The sequence below is a fragment of the Bufo bufo genome, chromosome 5 (genome assembly GCF_905171765.1).
Source record: "Bufo bufo chromosome 5, aBufBuf1.1, whole genome shotgun sequence".
NCBI lineage: Eukaryota > Metazoa > Chordata > Amphibia > Anura > Bufonidae > Bufo > Bufo bufo.
This window is the reverse complement of record NC_053393.1, coordinates 311,037,289-311,060,252: the sequence shown is the minus strand read 5'-3', so window position 1 is coordinate 311,060,252 and position 22,964 is coordinate 311,037,289. Positions and strand designations below refer to the sequence as shown.

Sequence of the window (22,964 nt, the reverse complement as noted above, 5' to 3'; positions counted from 1 at the left end):
CTCTGAGCCGTCAGTAGCCAACGTGGCATCCACGGGGTTAACAGAGACTGAGCACTCTCTTCCCAATCGGGGCCCCACTATGCAATCACAGTGTATTGTACAGCCATCAGGCCCACTGGATCTTCAAGAACCAAGTGTAAAAAAAATATATATATCAAAATAAAGTAAATAGCTTTTTCCTATATCTGCTCATTTATAATTGGTTAAAAAAATGTCACCTCATGCCCCCCCCCCCAAACAAAAAACAGAATAAAAAGCGATCAGAAAGTCATATGTATCCCAAAATGGTACCAGTAAAAATAACAGCCTGTCCTGCAAAAATAAAGCGCGGGGGTGGGCTGCTGGCACTTGGAAAGGGGTGTGTGTGTGTGTCTGGAACAGTGGGGGCTGCTGGCACTGGTGGTGGGGGCTGCCTTTATGGGGGGCTATTGGCTCTGGGGGTGGCTGCTGGCACTGGGGTGGGGGGGCTGCTGGCACTAGTGGGGGTTGCTGGAACTGTGGGTGCTGCTGGCACTGCAGGGATGTGTGTGGCTGGAATTGGGGGGTCTGCTGGCACTGCGGGGGTGTTTGAGGCTGGAACTGTGCGGTGCTTCTGGCACTGCAGGGGTTTTTGTGGCTGGAACTGTGCGGTGCTTCTGGCACTGCAGGGGTTTTTGTGGCTGGAACTGTGCGGTGCTTCTGGCACTGCAGGGGTTTTTGTGGCTGGAACTGTGCGGTGCTTCTGGCACTGCAGGGGTTTTTGTGGTTGGAACTGTGCGGTGCAGTCCCGATCCTGTGCATGGGCAATTCAATTGTCTATAATTAACCCCTTTGACGATGTGAGTGAGCAGCGCTCTGAAGCGCTGCTCTGAACAGTGCATGGCTGAGGCTGAGGCTGCAGCTGCCTCGAAGACGCAGGCAGGCTGTGTGTGTACGCAGGCGCGATCTAACCACGGCGGGTCGCAGGCGCAGAAGATTGGGCATGAACGATGCCCGGACAATTGAATTGCCCATGCGCAGGATCGGGACTGGGGAGAGTTCTAGCCGCCGCCCAGCGAAGTGAATATTGATGAGCTGGGCGGGGCTTCAGAACGGCAGTTGGGAAGGCTGGCTGGGCGCATTTTCACATGAAACGCCGCCCCTTGGGCAGATTGGTGACCGGACAAGCAGGTTATAAAACTTTATATTTCGCTCTTTATAAGGTGGACAGGGGGGATACTTATATGCTTTTAAAAGACTGAATAAGACCTGTAATGTCATATATCTAACTATATATGCTGATTTGGCCTGTCAGTGTCCCCTTAACAACCCCCTGAGGTGGAACCGGAACAGATCGCCAGCGCCAGCCCTCCTGTCCCTCACGCATCGGTTCAGGACAATCCGGGTCCCCTATCGGATCCCTCCGCTCAACAGAGGCTCTTTGGTTTTCGCCAAAATTTGAGAGCCCTGGTGAGCAGGCAGAGATCCGGTAGGCCAAATCGAACTGATTATGCGAACCTTGTAGAGGTAGTTTCCGACGCTCTAGAAGGTTTTGCCGATCATCAGAAGGAGTTTAGTGCTGACTTGATTCGCCGCTGGGAGGGGGCGGAGTCGGCGATTCAACGCAGCCCAAACTACCATTATGGGCTAAGCATGATCAGTTTGATGGACTCAATGACGCCCCCGAGCAGTTGCATGAGTTTAAGATCATGCTAGAGAACGGGTCATGGGAAATTATGCACCGCCCCCAACCCCCCCCATCCCACACCTATCCCCTATCCCACACCAGTGGCCAGTACCGCCAACCTTTCCCTTCCCACCCCCCGAGCATGTGTTGCCTTCTGTCTCTTATTCTTCTCCTCCACACTATTTTCCTCCAACTTCTTTCCAAACTCCCTCCACCTCTACACACGCTTGGGTCCTCCTCAGACCCTTCCTTTCTCCACACCCCACAATTACGCCCTGCATCCTTTCCTGTGGCCCGTAATTTAATCTCAGTAGATCGACAGGACAGGGGGGGGCTACCATTGCCAGCCCCAGACCACCAACCCCACGACAATCCACCTCCCCTCATCATTATCAACAATTGTAAAAAATTTCTATGTTTATATATAATTTTTTTTTTTTACTGTTTAACCACTACAGGACCGCTGTACGCAGGATTGCGTCTTTGCGGCGGCCCTGTTATTCTTTGTGGATGCGCCGGTGCGTCCTCTCGCGAGACGCGGGATTTCCTGTGAACGCACGCGAACCGGAGGTAAACTAGCTGATCTACAGCCTGCCAGCGGCGATCGTTCGCTGGCAGGCTGTAGATGCGATTTTTTTAACCCCTAAACGGTATTTTAGACGCCGTTTTAATAACAGCGTCTAATATACCTGCTACCTGGTCCTCTGGTGGTCCCTTTTGCTTGGATCGACCACCAGAGGACACAGGCAGCTCTGTAATAAGTAGCACCAAACACCACTACACTACACCCCCCCCTGTCACTTATTAACCCCTTATTAACCCCTGATCACCCCATATTAGACTCCCTGATCTCCCCCCTGTCATTGATCACCCCCCTGTAAGGCTTCATTCAGACGTCCGTATGTGTTTTGCGGATCCGATCCGCAAAACACATACGGACGTTTGAATGGAGCCTTACAGGGGGGTGATCAATGAGATATAGCCCATATAGACTCCCTGATCACCCCCCTGTAAGGCTGGCTCCATTCAGAGGTCCGTATGTGTTTTGCGGATCCACGGATCCATGGATCGGATCCGCAAAACACACACGGACGTCTGAATGGAGCCTTACAGGGGGTTGATCAATGACAGGGGGGTGATCACCCCATATAGACTCCCTGATCACCCCCCTGTCATTGATCACCCCCCTGTAAGGCTCCATTCAGACATTTTTTTGGCACAAGTTAGCGGAAATAGTTTTTTATTTTATTTTTTTTTCTTACAAAGTCTCATATTCCACTAACTTGTGACAAAAAATAAAATCTCACATGAACTCACCATACCCCTCACGGAATCCAAATGCGTAAAAAATTTTAAACATTTATATTCCAGACTTCTTCTCACGCTTTAGGGCCCCTAAAATGCCAGGGCAGTATAAATACCCCACATGTGACCCCATTTTGAAAAGAAGACACATCAAGGTATTTTGTGAGGGGCATGGCGAGTTCATGTAAAATTTTATTTTTTGTCACAAGTTAGCGGAAAGGGAGTCTTTGTGAGAAAAAATAAAAAAAATATCTATTTCTGCTAACTTGTGCCAAAAAAAAAAAAACTTCTATGAACTCGCCATGCCCCTCACGGAATACCTTGGAGTGTTTTCTTACCAAAATGGGGTCACATGTGGGGTATTTATACTGCCCTGGCATTTTAGGGGCCCTAAAGCGTGAGAAGAAGTCTGGAATCCAAATGCCCTCCTAAAAGATACTCATTGGAATTTGGGCCCCTTTGCGCACCTAGGCTGCAAAAAAGTGTCACACATGTTGTATCGCTGTACTCAGGAGAAGTTGGGCAATGTGTTTTGGGGTGTCTTTTTACATATACCCATGCTGGGTGAGAGAAATATCTCTCTATAATGACAATTTTGTATAAAAAAAAATGGGAAAAGTTGACTTTTAGAGAGATATTTCTCTCACCAAGCAGGTTCCTGGCACGATTGGTGGCTAACCAGAGAGAGGCTACCAGTATAAGGGAAATCAGGAATGCACTAGGAAATAGTGTGAGGTCCGTAGAGGAGATCAGCGATGAATTTGTGAAATTTTATTCTACTCTCTATAAGTCTGATTCTATTTTCAGTCGCAGCGATATGGACCAATACCTTCAACAATTGGAGCTTCCTAGTTTATCGGCACAAGATAGAGAGATGTTGGATTCCCCTATCCTTTTTGAGGAATTGCAGGCGATACTTCCACTCCTTAAGTAGAATTCATCCCCTGGTCCAGATGGATTGCCGTTTGAACTGTACAGGTACCACGCTAAATCACTCCTTCCGATCCTGCTTCTAGTTTTGAATGAATCCTGTAGGCTCGGCTCTTTACCACCATCATTCAGAGAGGCAGTAATTATCCTGGTGTTAAAAAAGGAGAAGGATCCATGCGATATGGGGTCATATAGACCTATATCGCTCCTTAATACGGATTATAAGATTCTCGCTAAAATGTTGGCTAATCGTTTGAAGAGGGTTATAGCTTCCCTGGTACACCCTAATCAGACGGGTTTTATCCCGGGTCGCCAAATACAGATGAGCCTATATAGGGTGTATCTGAACCTTTCTGTTGGGGGTGGTATAGACCACTCCGTCCTGTCATTAGATGCCGCAAAGGCATTTGACAGGATGGAGTGGCCTTTTTTGTGGGCTACTATGTCTCGGTTTGGCCTGGGGAATTGATTTTTGGAAATGACCCAAATGTTATATGAACAGCCGGTCGCAACTATTAATATTAATGGTTTGAGTTCTCCTCCTGTGATGATGAGGAGAGGGATGAGACAGGGTTGTCCTCTGTCTCCCCTTCTCTTCGCCCTCTTTATTGAACCATTGGCCTGCAGGATTCGCTCAGATAATCGTATAGATGGCTTTGGGGTGGCGGGAGTGAGTGATAAAATAAGTCTGTATGCCGATGACGTGATTCTGTTCCTGGACCAGGGATGGAAAATTCTTCCCTACGTGATAGAGGTAATAGAGGAATATGGTAAATTATCAGGTTATATGATTAACTGGACAAAGTCATCGCTCCTCCCGCTGAACCGGAAGGCTGTAGATGAAGGGAGGGGGATCAGTGTTCTGGCCCCCAAGGATACGTTGGAATATTTGGGAGTTAAGATTGGGGTACCCATAAATAGGTTTTACGAGCTGAATCTGGCCCCGGTATTGAATAAAGTTAAGATCAAGATAAGCGCTTGGCAGAAATTGATGTTGGCTCAAACAGATCGAATAGCATTGATTAAGATGATTATCTTGCCTATCGTCTTGTTACCGATATGTGCCTCCCCAATCTGGATTGACGATATATTTTTTCATAGATTGGAGACTCTGATAAACGATCTAATTTGGGGAAGGAAGAGGGTGCGTATAAAGCAGAGATACTTATGGTTGTCGGAGGAAGATGGTGGGTTGTCACTTCCTTTTTTTCAAGGTTATTATTTATGCGCACAGATACAGCGTTGTTGCTTTTTGAAAGAGAGTTTACTCCTACGCTATTTGACTAAAGTGATGGATAAACCAATAGAGAATATTTTTGCATGTTTGGAGACTGGGTATATGGGATTGGAGAAGTCCTTGCCGATCCCTTGTTCACTACAGAGGGTATGGAATAAGCTGAAGGATATTCTTAAAGTTTCTAGTCCCTTTGCCTTTACTCCTCTGTGGGAGAACAAGGGGCTCGCGGAATTCTTCAAAATTAAAGATTTTGGTTATTGGTCACGTAAGGGTATTAATAAAGTGTCTCACCTTTTTTATTCGGGTCATTTTAAATCGCTTTGGGAATTTGGTGTCACTTATAGCTCACCACTAGACGCGTTTATGTATACACGTTTAAAACACACTTTTGTAGCCTCTAGGAATAGGGACTTCATTTTTCAACGAGAGAATTTATTTTTCGATTATTGTGATGCTCACAAGTATGAGAAGGTGAAGATCTCTGCATTGTACGCTAAACTCCGAACAGCATTGGCAACTGTTACTCCTTTTAATAGTCCTACTAAGTGGGAGCAAGAGTTGAATTGCTCTCCACTACAGTGGTCCTCCATCTATAAGAATGTGAAGAAGGCGTCGGTTTCCAATGCCCATAGATTAATCCAATTTAAGATTTTGCATCGATTATATTATACCCCAAAAATCCAAGGAAAATTCCGTCAAAATAAAGCTAGGGAGTGTTGTTGCCCTAAATGTGGATGTGTTAATGCGGACTATATACATTTGCTTTGGGGCTGTAGTAAAATCAAAAAATATTGGGACCAAGTGTTCTCTTCCCTACAAAAGGAGTCCGCGTCGAATTATAACCCGGACATTTTGACAGTGATTTTGGGATACTATCTCTCAGAAATGGAAACCCCCCTCCGGGTCAGACAGATCTGGATGAGGGGTCTGATGGTCGCCAAAGCTATGTTGGTTAAGTATTGGGGCTCTGTCTCCCCGCCCTCGGTAAGCGAGTGGAGTTTATACCTTCAACAAATTAGAGTATATGAGGATAGCGCAAGAAAGTAGGGGGTGTCACGCAAGACCACTTAGGTATATTTAATGTTGTTCTATAGCTGATTGAATGGATTGGACGGCAGCCAATATGGGGGGGGGTATTATTATTATTAGTATAATTATTATTATATTGGGTGTAAACTTATATTGATCGGTACAAGTTTGCCACAATGATGTTTATAATTGTTGTGTTATGTATATTGACTTGATCAATATTGGACTTTGTACTAATTTGTGGTTTCTAAAATAAAATAAATATTTATTAAAAAAAAAGTATACTGCTCCCCCGCTCCCCACTACTACTATGGCAGCCAGGACTTTAATAGCGTCCTGGGTGCCATAGTAACACTGAACGCATTTTGAAGACGGATCCGTCTTCAAATGCTTTCAGTTCACTTGCGGTGTTACGGACCCGGCGGGCACTTCCGGCAAATGGAGTACACGACGGATCCGGACAACGCAAGTGTGAAAGAGGCCTAAGCTAGGGGGGCTGAGGCGGTTAAAAAAATTTTTTTTAAAAAAATTATAGTTTACTGCACCGTGTCTGTGTTTTTATTGTCCTGTACAGGGTAACCTTGGCACTACAGCTGTGTTGAAATTAAAACTACCCTAGTCTCACTACTGTGCGTTTCTTGTAACACCCTAGGTAGTTTTCTTATCAAAACAGCATTAGTGCCAATGTTGGAAGAACCATTAACATGACCATCAATAATGAGCTATCTTTTGGCTCTTTATTGATCGTAGACCCTCTGATTGGCACATGAACAAGCAAATGCTTGTTCATTGTTCAATCTTCTGCCCTTTCATATGAGCCCTTGTGGGAGTCACGGTCCATCAGCATCATCAGGAATTCATTAATAAATTGTAATTTTACAGTTTAATGATTTCCCAATGACGCTCTAATATAACTAGTGTGATTACCACAAGGGACACGCAAGGGACATGCAGTTTTTAAAGGGGTATTCACATAGACAATGGGGGGATTTCACTTGAATATGCCCCCATTGTCTGATAGGTGTGGGCAACATTGGTAGGACCCGCACCTATATCGAGAACGGAGCGGGGAGCACTGTTGCTTGAGGACAACAAATTTCCCGTGGTACGTCCACCACCAAGCGATAATCCCCGCCTCTCCCATAGAAATGAATGGAGGGCGGCGGCGCAGTGCGACCTCATCCACTTTCTTGGCTCCGTTCTCAATATATGTGAGGGTACCAGCGGTGGGACCCGCACCTATAAGACAATGTGGGCATATCCTAGCGGTATGCCCGCATTGTCTGAGATGAGAAAACCCCTTTAAGGCCTCTTGCACACGACTGTATGCCCCCAGAGACATAGGGTCCGTGAGCGGGCCATATGTCCCGTAGTGGCATTGATTGTGCGCACGAGAGTATACAGCATCATAGTGTACAATGATTCTGTGCAAGTTGAGCTGCCCGCGGGGATATTGTCTTGCACTAATAGATCATATGAGTGCGGGACAATAGCCCAGTGTGCGGCACAACATGGTCAGCATCATGATGCTCTGTACTCCCGTACGCACGATCAATGACGATCAGGGACATATGGCCCGCTAACGAACACTATACATCTTTAAGTGCATGTAGACGTGTACAAGAGTCCGAAAGGTGCGGTCCATGATGAAAGCCGGACCAACTTTGAATTTCAACAAGATAGCCCTGGAGAAATATAGGAGCATGACAACCCTCAGGAATCTGAATATATGAAGATGGGGGAACCTAGAGATGCTACTCATTCCAAAACGGATCCGCTAAACGGATGCAAAAACGGAAATGAACGTGACAAACGGATTCGCAATACAGACGGATCCGTTTGAACGGATCAGTCTGAATGGCTTCCGTTTGTCTCCGTTTAGTCATTTTATTGACGGATCCGTTTCAAATGCGTTTCAAACTGATCCGTGAAACGCCAGGGTGAAAGTAGCCTATGTTGGCTGGAAAAAAAAATTTATGGGTGCAAAATATAACATTTCTAATAAAAAAGATAAAAAAAGTGTTTTTGTGATACAAAAGTAGTACAAAAATGTAAAAACTATTTCAATTTGGTATCGTCATAATCATTTCAACCAGCAGAATAAAGTTAGCAAATCATATATACCGCATGGAGCACCCCATAACAAAATAAAACACAAAATGCAATTTTTGCTCACCTCATCTCCTAAAAACGGTATAGAAAGTGATCAAAAGTTATTTGTACCCCAAAATGGTACCAATAAAAACTACAGCTTTTCCTGCAAAAAATGAGCGCTCATATAGCTCAGTCTACAAAAAAATAAAAATGTATTGCCCTTAAAAACAATTTCAGCAAATTCCATGATAAAAAAAAATCCAGATGCTGCTCCTTCCCTTCTGAATGCTGCTGTGTCCCCAAACAGCAGTTTATGACCACATATGGGGTGTTTTGCCCTATTCAGGAAAAATGCAAACCAAACTGTGGGGTGCATTTTTTCCTGTTAACCCTTGTGAAAATGAAAAATATGGGGCTAAAGCAACACTTTCTTGTAAAATATGCAATTTTTCTTTTCCATGGCCAAGTGTTTCTAATAGGGATGTCCCGATACCGATACCAGTATCGGGACCGATACCGGGCATTTGCACGAGTACATGTACTCGTGCAAATGTCCCCGATACCACTGCAGATACCTGTGCACCGCTTCTATGTGTCCGTCCGCGGCCCCTGCATCTCCCACAGCTAACAGCTTCACAGGCAGCAGCAGGCAGTGTAATTGGAGCCTAGAGTGGAAGCTAGGCCCGCCCCTCCCCGCCCTCCAACCAATCAGAGGCAACCAGCCCTGACTCACAGTGCAGGGAGCGTAGTGCAGGGACTCAGACAATCGTCTGACAGTTTATTAGTTAAAAGAATCCAATGAGTCATAGACTGTGTCACCGAGTCCCTGCCAGGCTTCCTGCTCTGCGGCTCCCAGTAAGTGGGGGGGGGGGGCATTATTAGCATAGCATGTAGTGGAGCTGTGTGTGTACAGGGTGCATGTAGCAGAGCAGGAAGTCTGGGGTGACACAGTCTCTGACTCATTCGATTCGTTTTAACTAATAAACTCTCAGACGATTCTCTGAGTCCCTGCAATAACTATACATTGTAACTACATCACAGTCTGCTCCACTGCATTCACTGCAGCAGAGCTGTGTTTGCCAGGAGCGAGTCCCTCTAAAAGTGATAGTGTAAGACTATTATACTGAGGAGGGCTTCAAAAATTGTTGTCCTGACTCCTTACAGTAACGTCTCCTTGTGGCTGCCCCCCATACAGTGTAACGTCTCCTTGTGGCTGCCCCCCATACAGTGTAACGTTACACTGTATGGGGGCAGCCACAAGGAGACGTTACACTGTATGGGGGGCAGCCACAAGGAGACGTCTCCTTGTGGCTGCCCCCCATACAGTGTAACGTCTCCTTGTGGCTGCCCCCCATACAGTGTAACGTCTCCTTGTGGCTGCCCCCCATACAGTGTAACGTCTCCTTGTGGCTGCCCCCCATACAGTGTAACGTCTCCTTGTGGCTGCCCCCCATACAGTGTAACGTCTCCTTGTGGCTGCTCCCATACAGTATAACGTCTCCTTGTGGCTGCCCCCCATACAGTATAACGTCTCCTTGTGGCTGCCCCCCATACAGTATAACGTCTCCTTGTGGCTGCCCCCCATACAGTATAACGTCTCCTTGTGGCTGCCCCCCATACAGTATAACGTCTCCTTGTGGCTGCCCCCCATACAGTATAACGTCTCCTTGTGGCTGCCCCCATACAGTATAACGTCTCCTTGTGGCTGCCCCCCATACAGTGTAACGTCTCCTTGTGGCTGCCCCCCATACAGTGTAACGTCTCCTTGTGGCTGCCCCCCATACAGTGTAACGTCTCCTTGTGGCTGCCCCCCATACAGTGTAACGTCTCCTTGTGGCTGCCCCCCATACAGTGTAACGTCTCCTTGTGGCTGCCCCCCATACAGTGTAACGTCTCCTTGTGGCTGCCCCCCATACAGTATAACGTCTCCTTGTGGCTGGCCCCATACAGTGTAACGTCTCCTTGTGGCTGTCCCCATACAGTATAACGTCTCCTTGTGGCTGCCCCCATACAGTATAACGTCTCTTTGTGGCCCCCATACAGTATAATGTCTCCTTGGAATGTTATAGTTCTGTTTTTGGGCCTTTTGGTTGGTCAGTGGTCAGAAAATACATGTGTGTGTATTTTATTGTTAAAATTAGTATCGGTAATTGGTATCGGTGAGTACTTAAATAAAAGTATCGGTACTCGTACTCAGTCTTAAAAAAATGGTATCGGGACATCCCTAGTTTCTAAATGCTATAAATTGCTTGTTGGGCCAAAGCACTCACTACACCCCTTGAAATACTCTGGGGGGGGAGGGGGGGTAGTTTTCAAAATTGGGTCACTTTTTAGGTGTTTCCACTATAGGGGTCCATCAGTGTGGCTTCAAATGCAACATGGTGCCTGAATATTATTCCAGTGAAATCTGCCCTCCAAAACCCATCTGGCACTCCCTCCCTTCTGAGCCCTGCAGTGTGCCCCAGTCAGCAGTTTACAAACCACATATGAGGTGTTTTCTGTAAACTGAAGAATCAAGACAATAATTATTGAGGTTTGTTTTTGTTTGGCTGTTAACCCTTGGTGTGTTACAGTAAAAATGGATTATAATAAAAGTAAATAAAGTGACATATCACCTCCATTTTCCTTTAATTCGTGTGGAACACCTAAGGCTACTTTCACACTAGCGTTTACATTTTCCGGTATTGAGATCAGTCATAGGGTCTCAATACCAGAACGCTTCCATTTTGTCCCCATTCATTGTCAATAGGGACAAAACCTAACTGAACAGAACGGAATGCTATAAAAAGCGTTCCCATATCGGAGAAAATCCACAGCAAGCTGCAGTTTTCTTTCCGTCATGGGATGCGGAGCAAGACGGATCAGTCACGACCCACAATGCAAGTCAATGAGGACGGATCCGTTTAACTCTGACACAATAGAAAACTGATCCGTCCCTTACGGTCTTTCAATGGAGTTCATGATGGATCCGTCTTGGCTATGCTAAAGATAATACAACCGGATCCGTTCATAATGGATGCAGATGGTTTTATCAGTATTTATCAGTATTATCAGTAACGGAAGCGTTTTTGCTGAGCTCTGCCGGGTTGAGCAAAAACGCTAGTGTGAAAGTAGCCTAAATGGTTAACAAAGTTTGTAAAATGAGCTCTGAATAATCTGTGGGTTGTAGAGGGTCAAATGGGGTCACTTATGGGTGGTTTCTGTTATGTAATCCCCACAAAGTGACTTCATAACTGAACTGGTCCTTTATAAATTAGATTATGTGAATTTTCTTAAAAAATCGATTCTCAAATTCTAAGACTTCTAACGTCCTAAAACAATAAAATGACATTTACAAAATGATGCCAGCAAGTAGACATATGGGGAATGGTAACTAATAACAATTTCATGAGATATCACTATGGGGGAGAATAATCATCTTTCTTGTGCCTGAAAGGTGGCATTAAGGGTCCATTCACACGTCCGTAATTTGGGTCCGCATTCGTTCCGCAATTTGCGGACGATTCACTTTCAATGGGGCTGTAACGGATGTGAATCCGCATTTCCGGGATCTGCATTCGCATTTTTGATAAACTGCTCAGTCAAGGGTCAGCCGTATCAGCGCTCTGCTGATCTACTAACTCTGCCTCCTGTATGTACGTGCGCCCCCCTGTGTGAGCCGTAATTCTTTTCATTAGCCGCCTCATAGACGGGAGTGACAAGTGCAGGATAAAGAACGACGCGCATGCGCAGAGATTTCATTAGAGAAAATAACAGGACAGAGGCAAGAAATTTATCACGCAAGCCCGTGAGGCAGGTCGGACTGCCTAAAATAAATACACAGGAGGATGGCACGCAAGTGCGGCCACCGTGGCAGTATCGCTGGGGTGGCCGTAACCATTGACAACCAGTACATAACGCTGAGAAGGTCAGATATAGAGGAAAGGAGGAGAAATCGATAAGAACATGTATTTGTTAAGTTGCATGTAGTGGCATAAACAACACAATAATTCATACTTCATTACATGAGATAACCCCTTTAAAGAGTCGCAGACTTTTTTTTTTTTTTATACGGTTGCATCTCTTTGATTTTAGGCTACTTTCACACTAGTGTTCGGGGTTCCGCTTGTGAGTTCCATTTGAAGGCTCTCACAAGCGGCCCCGAACGGATCCGTCCAGCCCTAATGCATTCTCAGTGGATGCGGATCCGCTAAGAATGCATCAGTCTGGCAGCGTTCAGCCTCCGCTCCGCTCAGCAAGCGGACACCCGAACGCTGCTTGCAGCGTTCGGGGTGTCCGCCTGGCCGTGCGGAGGCAAGCGGATCCGTCCAGACTTACAATGTAAGTCAATGGGGACGGATCCGTTTGAAGTTGACACAATAAGGCTCAATTTTCAAACGGATCCATCCCCCGTTGACTTTCAATGTAAAGTCTGGACGGATCCGTCTGAACTACTTTCACACTTAGAATTTTTTTTAAACTATAATGCAGATGGATCCGTTCTGAACGGATCCAAACATCTGCATTATAGGAGCGGATCCGTCTGTGCAGACACCAGACGGACCCGCTCTGAACGCAAGTGTGAAAGTAGCCGTCCTCGTCACTTTCCCTAAAGGGAACACGGTAAGTGTGAGAAGGGGGACAGCCACCCCAACAAACATTTCCATTTATGCCAGTTAGAAATCAATGGCAACTCGGAGCTGTGGTAGATTTTTGTTTAAGAGCAGGGACTGCAGGAGGAGAACAAGCGTACGCCTCATCATAAACTGGGCACATCCTGTGGCAGCACGAGGGATATCAAGACTGGCACAGAAAGCGTGACCTTAGTCCTGAAGGGGTTAAGGGGAAGATGTACATGAACAACTAAATGAACATAGCAATCCCATTGCCGGAGGATGCGGCTAATATATGGCAAGGCATCCTCCACTGGTCCATCGGCCTGCAGTGAAATCTACTGCGCCTGGAAATGCTAGTGAATTTGCTGGGGTCGATGGCCCAGCCCCTGAGGCTCCGTGGTGTAAAAACTCCTGTGTGACAAAATATTGTCACAAGGGGCGTTAAAAAAGTAGCAAAATGGGATCTTGTGACATTTTTAGGGCAAACTGGAGTTAGTAAATGAAGCGTGGTCCTAGTCATCAGTCATGACATGTAATAGCAGGGAATATATCAGTGATACTTGACAAGCGCCCTCCAGTTGTCCTGCTCCAGGAAGTGTAGCTGGGTGACAATTTCCAAGCGTACAGCCGCTAATATGCGCACACTAAAGAGTACAGATGACAGCACAGCTGACCCGGACACTGCGGTGTGACACATGGCAACCACATGTGACTAGCTGTAAAGAGCGGTAAATGCAACAAAGCCCTTCTATACAGTGATGTGTCCCAAACAGGTCTGAGGGGCTGGCAATGTGAATAGATCCATATGTACTGCACAGCCCTAAGACGTGCTTTACCGTACACATGTCAGGCCTCTCAGGAAGGACTATAGAACTGTGAGCGACACAGGTGCCTGTATCCATATGTATACGTGTACCAAGCTTTTCTACATCATACTCATGATCGTACCAGCTTCCAAATCATTTGACTAGCGTGTCCCTTGCGGAAATCACGTTCCGTGGGAGATAGGGATCGTGCGATCTGGACTTAGGAAGCGCACAGCGTTATGTTGATTGATAATACTGTGTGACCTTACTTCTACAGAACCATAGTGACATAAAGCTGTCAGTATGATTCTGTTACAGAGGCACACAGTATTATCAGTCATCATAACGCAGACCACACGATCCCTCTATCACACGGAGCATGATTCACGCAAGGGACACACTCGTGTGAAAGAGCCCTAAGAGTATGTCCAAATGGCAGAAAATAAACCTTGGAAAACCTAGGTATCGCCGCGTCCGTAACAACCAGCTCTATAAAAATAGCACATGATCTACCCTGTCAGATGAATGTTGTAAAAAGTAAAAAATAAAAACTGTGCCAAAACAGCCATTTTTTTGTTACATTGTCTCACAAAAAACGTAATATAGAGCAAATAAAAATCATATGTACCCCACAATAGTACCAATAAAACTGGCACCTTATCCCCTAGTTTCCAAAATGGGGTCAATTTTGTGGAGTTTCTACTGTAAGGATGCATCAGGGGGGCTTCAAATGGCACATGGCATCTAAAAAACAGTTCAGCAAAATCTGCCTTCCAAAAACCATATGGCGCTCCTTTTCTTCTGCGTCCTGCCGTGTGCCCGTACAGCAGTTTACGACCACATGTGTAAGCCTCACAAAGTGACTTCAGACCTGAACTGGTCCTTAACCTGTTCTGGACACATGACGTAGCGGTACAGCATGCTGTCCCGGTACTTAAGGACACATGACGTACCGGTACGGCATGTATTGTTCCGATCACTGCCGCCCGGTGATCGGAACCCGGTGCCTGCTCAAATCATTCAGCAGGCACCTTGGGTCAATGCGCCGGGGGGTCCTGTGACCTTCCCCCCGCCCCCCTCCCCCCCGATGCCGGCGATCGCAGCAAACCGCAGGTCAATTCAGACCTGCGGTTTGCTGCGTTTCCGGGTTATTCGGGTCTCTGGGGACCCGATAACCCGGAACAGGATGATGATCGGTGGTGTGATAACACACCAACAATCACCATCCTGCAATCTTGAGAGGTGATGTGACATCACCTCTCAGGATCGCCTCTCATTAGTCGGCTGCAGGGGCAGGCAGTTAAAATTACTGCAGCGCTCCTCTCTTCCTCCTTTTCAGTCCGGGAGCCGAGGAGAGAGGAGCGCTGCACGTCGGATCTCAGAGCCAGCACCCCTATCTGTGCAGGGATCGTCAGCAAGCACCCCATCTGTGCCCCAGCACCCCCATCTGTGCACCCAGGTATTTAGGGAAAGGTTAGGTTAGGCAGGGATATTCAGGGAAAGTTAGTGAGAAAAAATAAAAAAAAATTGTTGCATCACCCTAAATCGGGTGTCTGTGTGACCCTAGACCTAAAATCGGTTGTCTGTGTCACCCTAGACCCCGCAGGGGTGCTGCAGCTTGCCCACCCGGCCCCCCCCCCACAACTTTTTTGGGGCGCAAGCAGTTTTTATTTATTTTTCCTGCGTACGCTGACTGTGGCCGGCACTCTTAGCGCATCGCACACCCCACCGCTGACCAACTTCGGACAGTTGATCAGCGATTTTGAATTTAATTTTTTTCACTTTTTTGGCCTTTTTTTCCATTTTTTTTTTTTTTTGGTCTGTTAGGTTTAGGGTAAGTTTGCGAACACCCGTGCCCCCAAACACACGCACACCAAATAAAGTTTATCACGCACACACACTCCCCCCCACTCTGGGTGTTAGCGGGAAACTTGTGTGAGACCTTATGCACCCACTGCTAGATAAGGGTTACCACCTGTACGTAGATAACTTTTATACTAGTATCCCCTTGTTCCAGTCCCTCGCCGCCAGATCCACGTCCGCTTGTGGGACCGTGTGGAAAAATCAACGCAGCCTCCCTACCCACCCCCTCCAGGTACCTATCCCCAGGGGTGCGACCCGTGCCCTTACCAATGAAAACCTGTTGCTGGTCAGATATAAGGACAAGAGGGATGTCCTTGTACTGCCCACAATTCACGGTAACGGCATCACCCCTGTCCCTGTGCGAGGTACCGCGGCAACAGTCCTCAAGCCCGATTGTATCATCGACTACAATCGGTATATGGGAGGAGTTGATCTCTCTGATCAAGTCCTCAAGCCATATAATGCCATGCGCAAAACCCGGGCATGGTACAAAAAAGTTGCGGTCTACTTTGTACAGGTTGCCTTGTACAACTCTCTTGTGCTGTCCCGGAGCGCTGGCAACACAGGGACTTTCCTTCAGTTCTATGAGGCAGTCCTCAACGACCTGATCTTTTCTGACCGGGAAAGAGCAGGCCGGAGTACCTCGGGAACTGGAGGCGCCCGGATCGTCCCTGGCCAACACTTTCCAGGTGTGGTCCCCCATACTGGAAAGAAGGGACGAACCCAAAAAAGGTGCAGAGTGTGTCACAGGAGGGGGATACGGAAGGACACGACTACTCAGTGTGACACGTGCCCCGATCATCCGGGCCTCTGCATTATTGGTTGCTTCAGGGAGTACCACACATCCATGGAGTACAAAATTTATATCCCAATTTGGCCACTGACAATCGGATAAAAAAAACTATGGTTTTCAGACTTGAGACACAAACTTAAAAAATAAAAAATATTATTTAGTAAAACTAAAATAAATACATAGACATATTAGGTATCGCCGCGTCCGTAAGAATCTGCTCTATAAAAATACCCCACCAACCCCTCAGATGAACAATGTCAAATTTTTTTTATAAAAACGGTGCAAAAAATATATAATTTTTGTCACCTTACATCACAAAAATTGCAATAGCAACCGATATAAAAAATCATATGCCCCCCAAAATAGTGCCAATAAAACTGTCCTCTCATCCCGCAAAAAATGAGCCCCTACCTAAGATAATCGGCTAAAAAAAAAAATAATGACTCAGACTATCGAGATACTAAAATGTGTTTTTATTGTTTATAAAAAGATAATATAGTGTAAAACATAAATGAATTTAAAAAAAGTAGACATATTAGGTATCGCCGCGTCCGTAAGAATCTGCTCTATAGAAATACCCAATGACCTAACCCCTCAGATGAACAGTCAAAAAAAAAAAAAAAAAAAACGGTGCCAAAACCGCAATTTTTGGGCAAATTTTCCATTTTAATCAGTTTTTTTCCAGTAACAAAGCAAGGGTTAACAGCCAAACAAAACGTAATATTTATTACCCCGATTCTGCAATTTACAGAAACACCCCATATGTGGTCGTACACTGCTGTATGACCAAACGGCAGGGCGCAGAAGGAAAGGAACGCCGTATGGTTTCTGGAAGACAGATTTTGATGGCCTTTTTTTTTTGGCACCATGTCCCATTTGAAGCCCCCCTGATGCACCCCTAGAGTAGAAACTCCATAAAAGTGACCCCATCTAAGAAACTACACCCCTCAAGGTATTCAAAACTGATTTTACAAACCTTATTAACCCTTTAGGTGTTCCTCAACAGTTTATGGCAACCAAAAATCATATGTACCCTAAAAATAGTCCCAACAAAACTGTCACCTTATCCCGTAGTTTCCAAAATGGGGTCACTTTTATGGAGTTTCTACTCTAGGGGTGCATCAGGGGGGCTTCAAATGGGACATGGTGTAAATAAACCAGTCCAGCAAAATCTGAAAAATTTCAAGATTTGCTTCTAAGCCTTGTAACGTCCCCAAAAACTAAAATGTCATTCCCAAAATGATCCAAACATGAATTAGACATATGGGGAATGTAAAGTAATAACTATTTTTGGAGGTATTACTATGTATTATAAAAGTAAAGAAATTGAAACTTGGAAATTTGCTAATTTTTCCAAAATTTTGGCCAATTTGATATTTTTTTATAAATAAAAATGAATTTTTTTTACTCCATTTTACCAGTGTCATGAAGTACAATATGTGACGAAAAAATCTCAGAATGGCCTGGATAAGTCAAAGCGTTTTAAAGTTATCACCACTTAAAGTGACACTGGTCAGATTTGCAAAAAATGGCCTGGTCCTAATATGGCTGTGTCCTTAAAGGGGTTCTGCACTTTAATTTAACTGATGATCTATCCTCTGGATAGATCATCAGCTTCTGATCGGCGGGGGTCCGACACCCGGGACCCCCGCGATTAGCTGTTTGAGAAGGCAGCGGAGCTCCAGCAGCGCCGCGGCCTTCTCACTGTTTACGGCTGGGCCACCGGCACACTGACGTCACGACTAATATAAACTAGCATGGGCGTGGCTAAGATCATCAGTTAAATTAAAGTGCAGAACCCCTTTAAGGAGTTAAAAAGTGGGTTTTGGAAATTTTCTGAAACATTTTAAGAATTGCTTCTAAAATTCTAAGCCTTTGAACGTCCCCAAAAAATAAAATGACATTTACAAAATGATGCCAACATAAAGTAGACATATGGGGAATGTTAAAGGGAATCTGTCACCTGGTTTGACCATATTAAGCGGTCACCATTGCCATGTTTAATAAAATACCTTCTCTCCTGCAGTGGTTTTCTTTCTTATTTTCATGCTTTCATTTTGCTAAAAAAGCAATCTTTGTATTATGCAAATGAACCCTAAAGGTGCCCAGAGGGGCGTTATTTTTCACCCTCTGAGCCCAGTAACGCCCCCCTGCAGTGCCTAGACTGCCTTTAGAGCCCAAGCACGCCTCCTCGTTCTGCAGTATCGTCCCACACCCTAGTTTAACAGCGCCGCCCCCTCTGCTACGTCAGCTAATTCATTCAAGCCACGCACCTGGAATCTTCAATTCGTCCGGCTGAAATCTCGCGCAGGCGCAGTACCGCCTACAGCCTGCACTTGTGCGATCCAACCGCTCCTGAGGGTAACAGCGATAAGACGTCGTCACTGGGCTCGGCGCATGCCCAGTGACACTTTTGAGGCTGTTGCCCTCAGGAGCGGTTGGATCGCACAGGAGCAAAACGGACAAGAATAGGACATGTTATATTTCTTTTGCGGGGCCACGTAACGGAGCAACGGATCTGGACAGCACACGGAGTGCTGTCCGCATCTTTTGCGGCCCCATTGAAGTGAATGGGTCCACACCTGAGCCTCAAAAACTGCGGCTCGGATGCGGACCAGAACAACGGTTGTGTAGATGAGGTCTTATAAGACACATTCCAGAACTGTAAGGGTTACATAGCCTCAGATATCAATATAATGCTATGTGACCCTGTCAGTGCTACATAGGTCAGGACGGGAGCTCTCGCAGACACACGACTCATGAGAAACCTTAGGATTGCGGTATCCGAACGCAATTCGTTTGTAAACTTCGTTAATAATATAGCCTCTGTCCTACCATAAAATGTATGGGCTCCACGGAGTTCCGCAATGCTTGGGCACCGGCTGTGTTTATCTCGTATTGCGGCAAGGACCCATTGACTTGAATGAGTCGGCAATCCACAATATACGGCAAAAGATATGACATGTCCTATCTTTTGTGGTACAAAGACAGGGACCAAAAAGCCCACGGAAATGCTTCAATGGGCTTCCTATCTGTGACTCTGCTCCACCCGCATCTTCACAATTGTCCGCATCTGTGATTCACACGGCTGATGCCCTTATATTGCAGAACTGCCGTTTACGGTCCGTAATACAGGCATAGACGGCCTACAGTCGTGTGAATGAGGCCTCACTAGGAAAGGGAGGAAGACGCCACATCTCACAAGGTTTTGTGATGAAAGCGGGTGTATAAACTAAATGTCTCCCTATTAAAGGGACAGGATGCCATTAGAGCCTCACAAAGAATAGTGAGAAACGCCCCCTGCCCCCAGTAAACACTACTCGCCTCTTCAGTTCCCTGCCGATCCAGCACGGAAGCGGCGGCACTGCTTGGTGATGCCAGTAAGCACGGCACATGACAACAGACCATTAGCTAAGGCTACTTTCACACCAGCGTTTTTACTGGATCCGGCAGGGTTCAGCAAAAACGCTTCCGTTACTGATAATACAACCGTCTGCATCCGTTATGAACGGATCCGGTTGTATTATCTTTAACATAGTCAAGACTCCCATGAAAGTCAATGGGGGGCGGATCCGCTTTTTATTGTGTCAGAGAAAAGTCCCCATTGACTTGCGGGTGGGTCATGCCGGATCCGTTTTGTTCCGCATCCCAGGACAGAAAGAAAAAACGCAGCTTGCTGCTCTCCGGTATGAGAACGGAACGAATTGCATTTTGGAGCATTCCGTTTTGTTCAGTTACGTTTTGTCCCCGTTAACAATGAATGTGGACAAAACTAAGCATTTTTTTCCGGTATTGCGACCCTATGACAGAACTCAATACCGGAAAATAGAAACACTAGTGTGAAAGTAGCCTTAGGGTACTTTCACACTTGCGGCAGAGGATTCCGGCAGGCAGTTCCGTCGCAGGCAATCCGGACGCAAACGGATGCGGATCTGTCTGACAAATGCATTGAAATAAGGGGCCCGACTCTCCGGTGTCATCCGGAAAAACTGATCTGGTATTTATTTTTTTTCACAGATTTAAAGGTCTGCACATGCGCAGACCGGAAGAACGGATCCGTCAATGCGGCAATTTTAATGCCAGATCCGGCACGAATACATTTCAATGGAAATTAATGCCATTCCAGCAAGTGTTCAGGATTTTTGGCCGGAGAGAAAACTGCAGCATGCTGTGGTATTTTGGGTACTTTCACACTAGCGGTTTTCTTTTCCGGTATTGAGTTCCGTGACAGGGGCTCAATACTGTTGTATCCTAATGCATTCTGAATGGAGAGCATTCCGTTCAGGATGCATCAGTTCAGTCCCTTTTACGTTTTTTTCGACGGAGAAAATACCGCAGCATGCTGCAGTTTTCTCTCCGGCCAAAAATACTGAACACTTGCCGGAATGTCGGATCCGGCATTAATTTACATTGAAGAGTATTAGTGCCGAATTGCCACATTGACGGATCCATTAAGTGTTTCGGCAAAACGGATCCAGCATTAATGCGCAGACCTTTAAATCTGTGAAAAAAATAAATACCGGATCCGTTTTTCCGGGTGACACCGGAGAGACGGATCCGGTATTTCAATGCATTTGTCAGACGGATCCACACCCGGATGCGTCTGACAAATGCCATCCGTTTGCGTCCGGATTGCCGTATACGCCAGGCAGTTCCAGTGACGGAACTGCCTGCCGGAATCCTCTGCCGCAAGTGTGAAAGTGACTGAACTGAAGACATCCTGAACGGATTGCTCTCCATTCAGAATGCATTAGGATAAAACTGATCAGTTCTTTTCCGGTATTGAGCCCCTAGGACAGAACTCAGTGCTGGAAAAGAATAACACTAGTGTGAAAGTTCTGATACTGGCAGCTTGTGAACCCGCTGTGCTGGATCACTAGAGAAGTGGACGGAAGATTTTTTTTCTTATTTTAGAACATAAAAAAAAAATAATCCAACGGGACAATAAAGCGAGTCAGGGTACTTTCACACATGCGGCAGAAGATTCCGGCAGGCAGTCCAGTGTCATCTGGAAAAACGGATCCGGTATTAATTTTTATTGCATTTATGTGCAGACTGGAAAACCGGATCCGTTTTGCCGGAACACTTAATGTAAATTAATGCCGGCATTCCGGCAAGTGTACAGTATTTTTGGCCGGAGAGAAAACTGCAGCATGCTGCGGAATTTTCTCTGTCCAAAAAACTGAGAAAAAAAAGAGGGAGTGAACTGATGCATCCTGAACGGAATGCTCTCCATTCAGAATGCATTAGAGCTCATGCACACGACCGTTAGGGTCCTGTTCCCGTATTACGCACCGTATTTGCGGATCCGCGATACACGGGCACCGTTCCGTTGTCATTCCCTATCACGGGTCCACAAATCCGGATATGCTTAACGGAACACTACGGAAGCACTACGGAGTGCTTTCTGGGGTTCCGTTCCGTGCCTCCGCACCGCAAAAAGATAGAACATGCTCTATCTTTTTGCGGAACGGAGGGATCGCGGACCCATTCAAGTGAATGGGTCTGCAATCCCCATGCACCTGGCCCACGGAAGGTGCCCGTGCATTGCGGACCGCAATTTGCGGTTCACAGCACGGGACACCAACGGTCGTGTGCATGAGCCCCTAGGGTAAAACTGATCCGTTTTTTTTCCGGTATTGACTGAACTCAATACCGGAAAAGAGAACCGCTAGTGTGAAAGTACTCGGTAATGATAAAACTCTGGCGCTGCTCACTGGGCACTATCTAGCTGGCACTGTGGTGGTGCTAAAATGGAGGGGAAAGTCATTTCAATCTCCCTAAAACGCAATTCTTCAGAGATGGCAACTATATGGATAAGAACCGCTCTCGGCCCTGGCAGGTTTCATGCTGGGAACTGTAGTTCCCCAGCGGTGTGAGGGGCTGTACCTGGCAGTCTGCATGAGCGGCGTCCAGCCATAGTGGTTCCGGCTGTCCACAGAGGCCCCTTTCCTCAGCAGAAACCGGACCAGCGGTTCGTGGCCGCCCCCGGCCGCCAGCTGCAGCCCCGTGTTCCCGTCCTCGTCCGTGGAGTCCACAGGAACCAGCGCGGAGCTCTGACCTGGAGAGTCCGGCGCCGCCTCCCCCGCCCGGCTCCCGAGGCTGGCCGTGTCGGGCTCCAGCAGCCGGCGGGCACCTTCCAGGTCTCCGTCCTCACAGGCGCGGAACAGCAGCTGGCACTGAGCTGGAATCGTGCACTCCATGCTCCCGAGTTCCCGGTGTACTACACTACCGGGTCACCGGCGCGCGCACACAACCGGCTGACATTCCTCTGAAGACCCCCCGACTCCAGGGACATTCCTAGTTACGCCAAGTTTACTCCCCGAGTGCGCATGCGCGGCCGGACTGCTCAGCACCCTGCTGGCGCGGCGGCTCGGGGTGGTCATGGTCCGCGTCAGGAGGGGACAACTGGGTCCTCCTCGGGACAGTTCACTGTATACTGGCTGCCTGGGATTTCATACGATGTTCTCCTCCAAGATGGCTTTTCTCAGTGGGCAAATAAAACAAGTACAAATTCTTTCTAGTAACACATTAACCCCTTTCACCTTCCGGACTGAGCTTAGGCTGAGTTCACACTTCAGTTATTGTGATCCAAAACCATCGACATAAAATGGAAAGATCTGCACCAGTTCTGTGTACTGGACCTGCTGCACCTAGTTTTGTCTCA

General features: G+C 46.7%; 1 protein-coding gene across 2 annotated transcripts in view; it reads right to left on the bottom strand.

Annotated features, from left to right (window-relative positions):
- Positions 1–22,610, bottom strand: part of ANKS6 (ankyrin repeat and sterile alpha motif domain containing 6) — a 180,458-nt gene extending 157,848 nt beyond the window's left edge. The window contains exon 1 of one of the 2 annotated variants that reach the window (XM_040432916.1): positions 22,187–22,610. In XM_040432916.1, coding sequence (XP_040288850.1) covers positions 22,187–22,500 — 314 coding nt within the window. In that variant the 5' untranslated portion in view covers positions 22,501–22,610. The remainder of the gene's footprint in view (positions 1–22,186) is intronic. The other variant, XM_040432917.1, reaches the window with a different exon arrangement.
- Between the last annotated feature and the right edge of the window lie 354 nt (positions 22,611–22,964).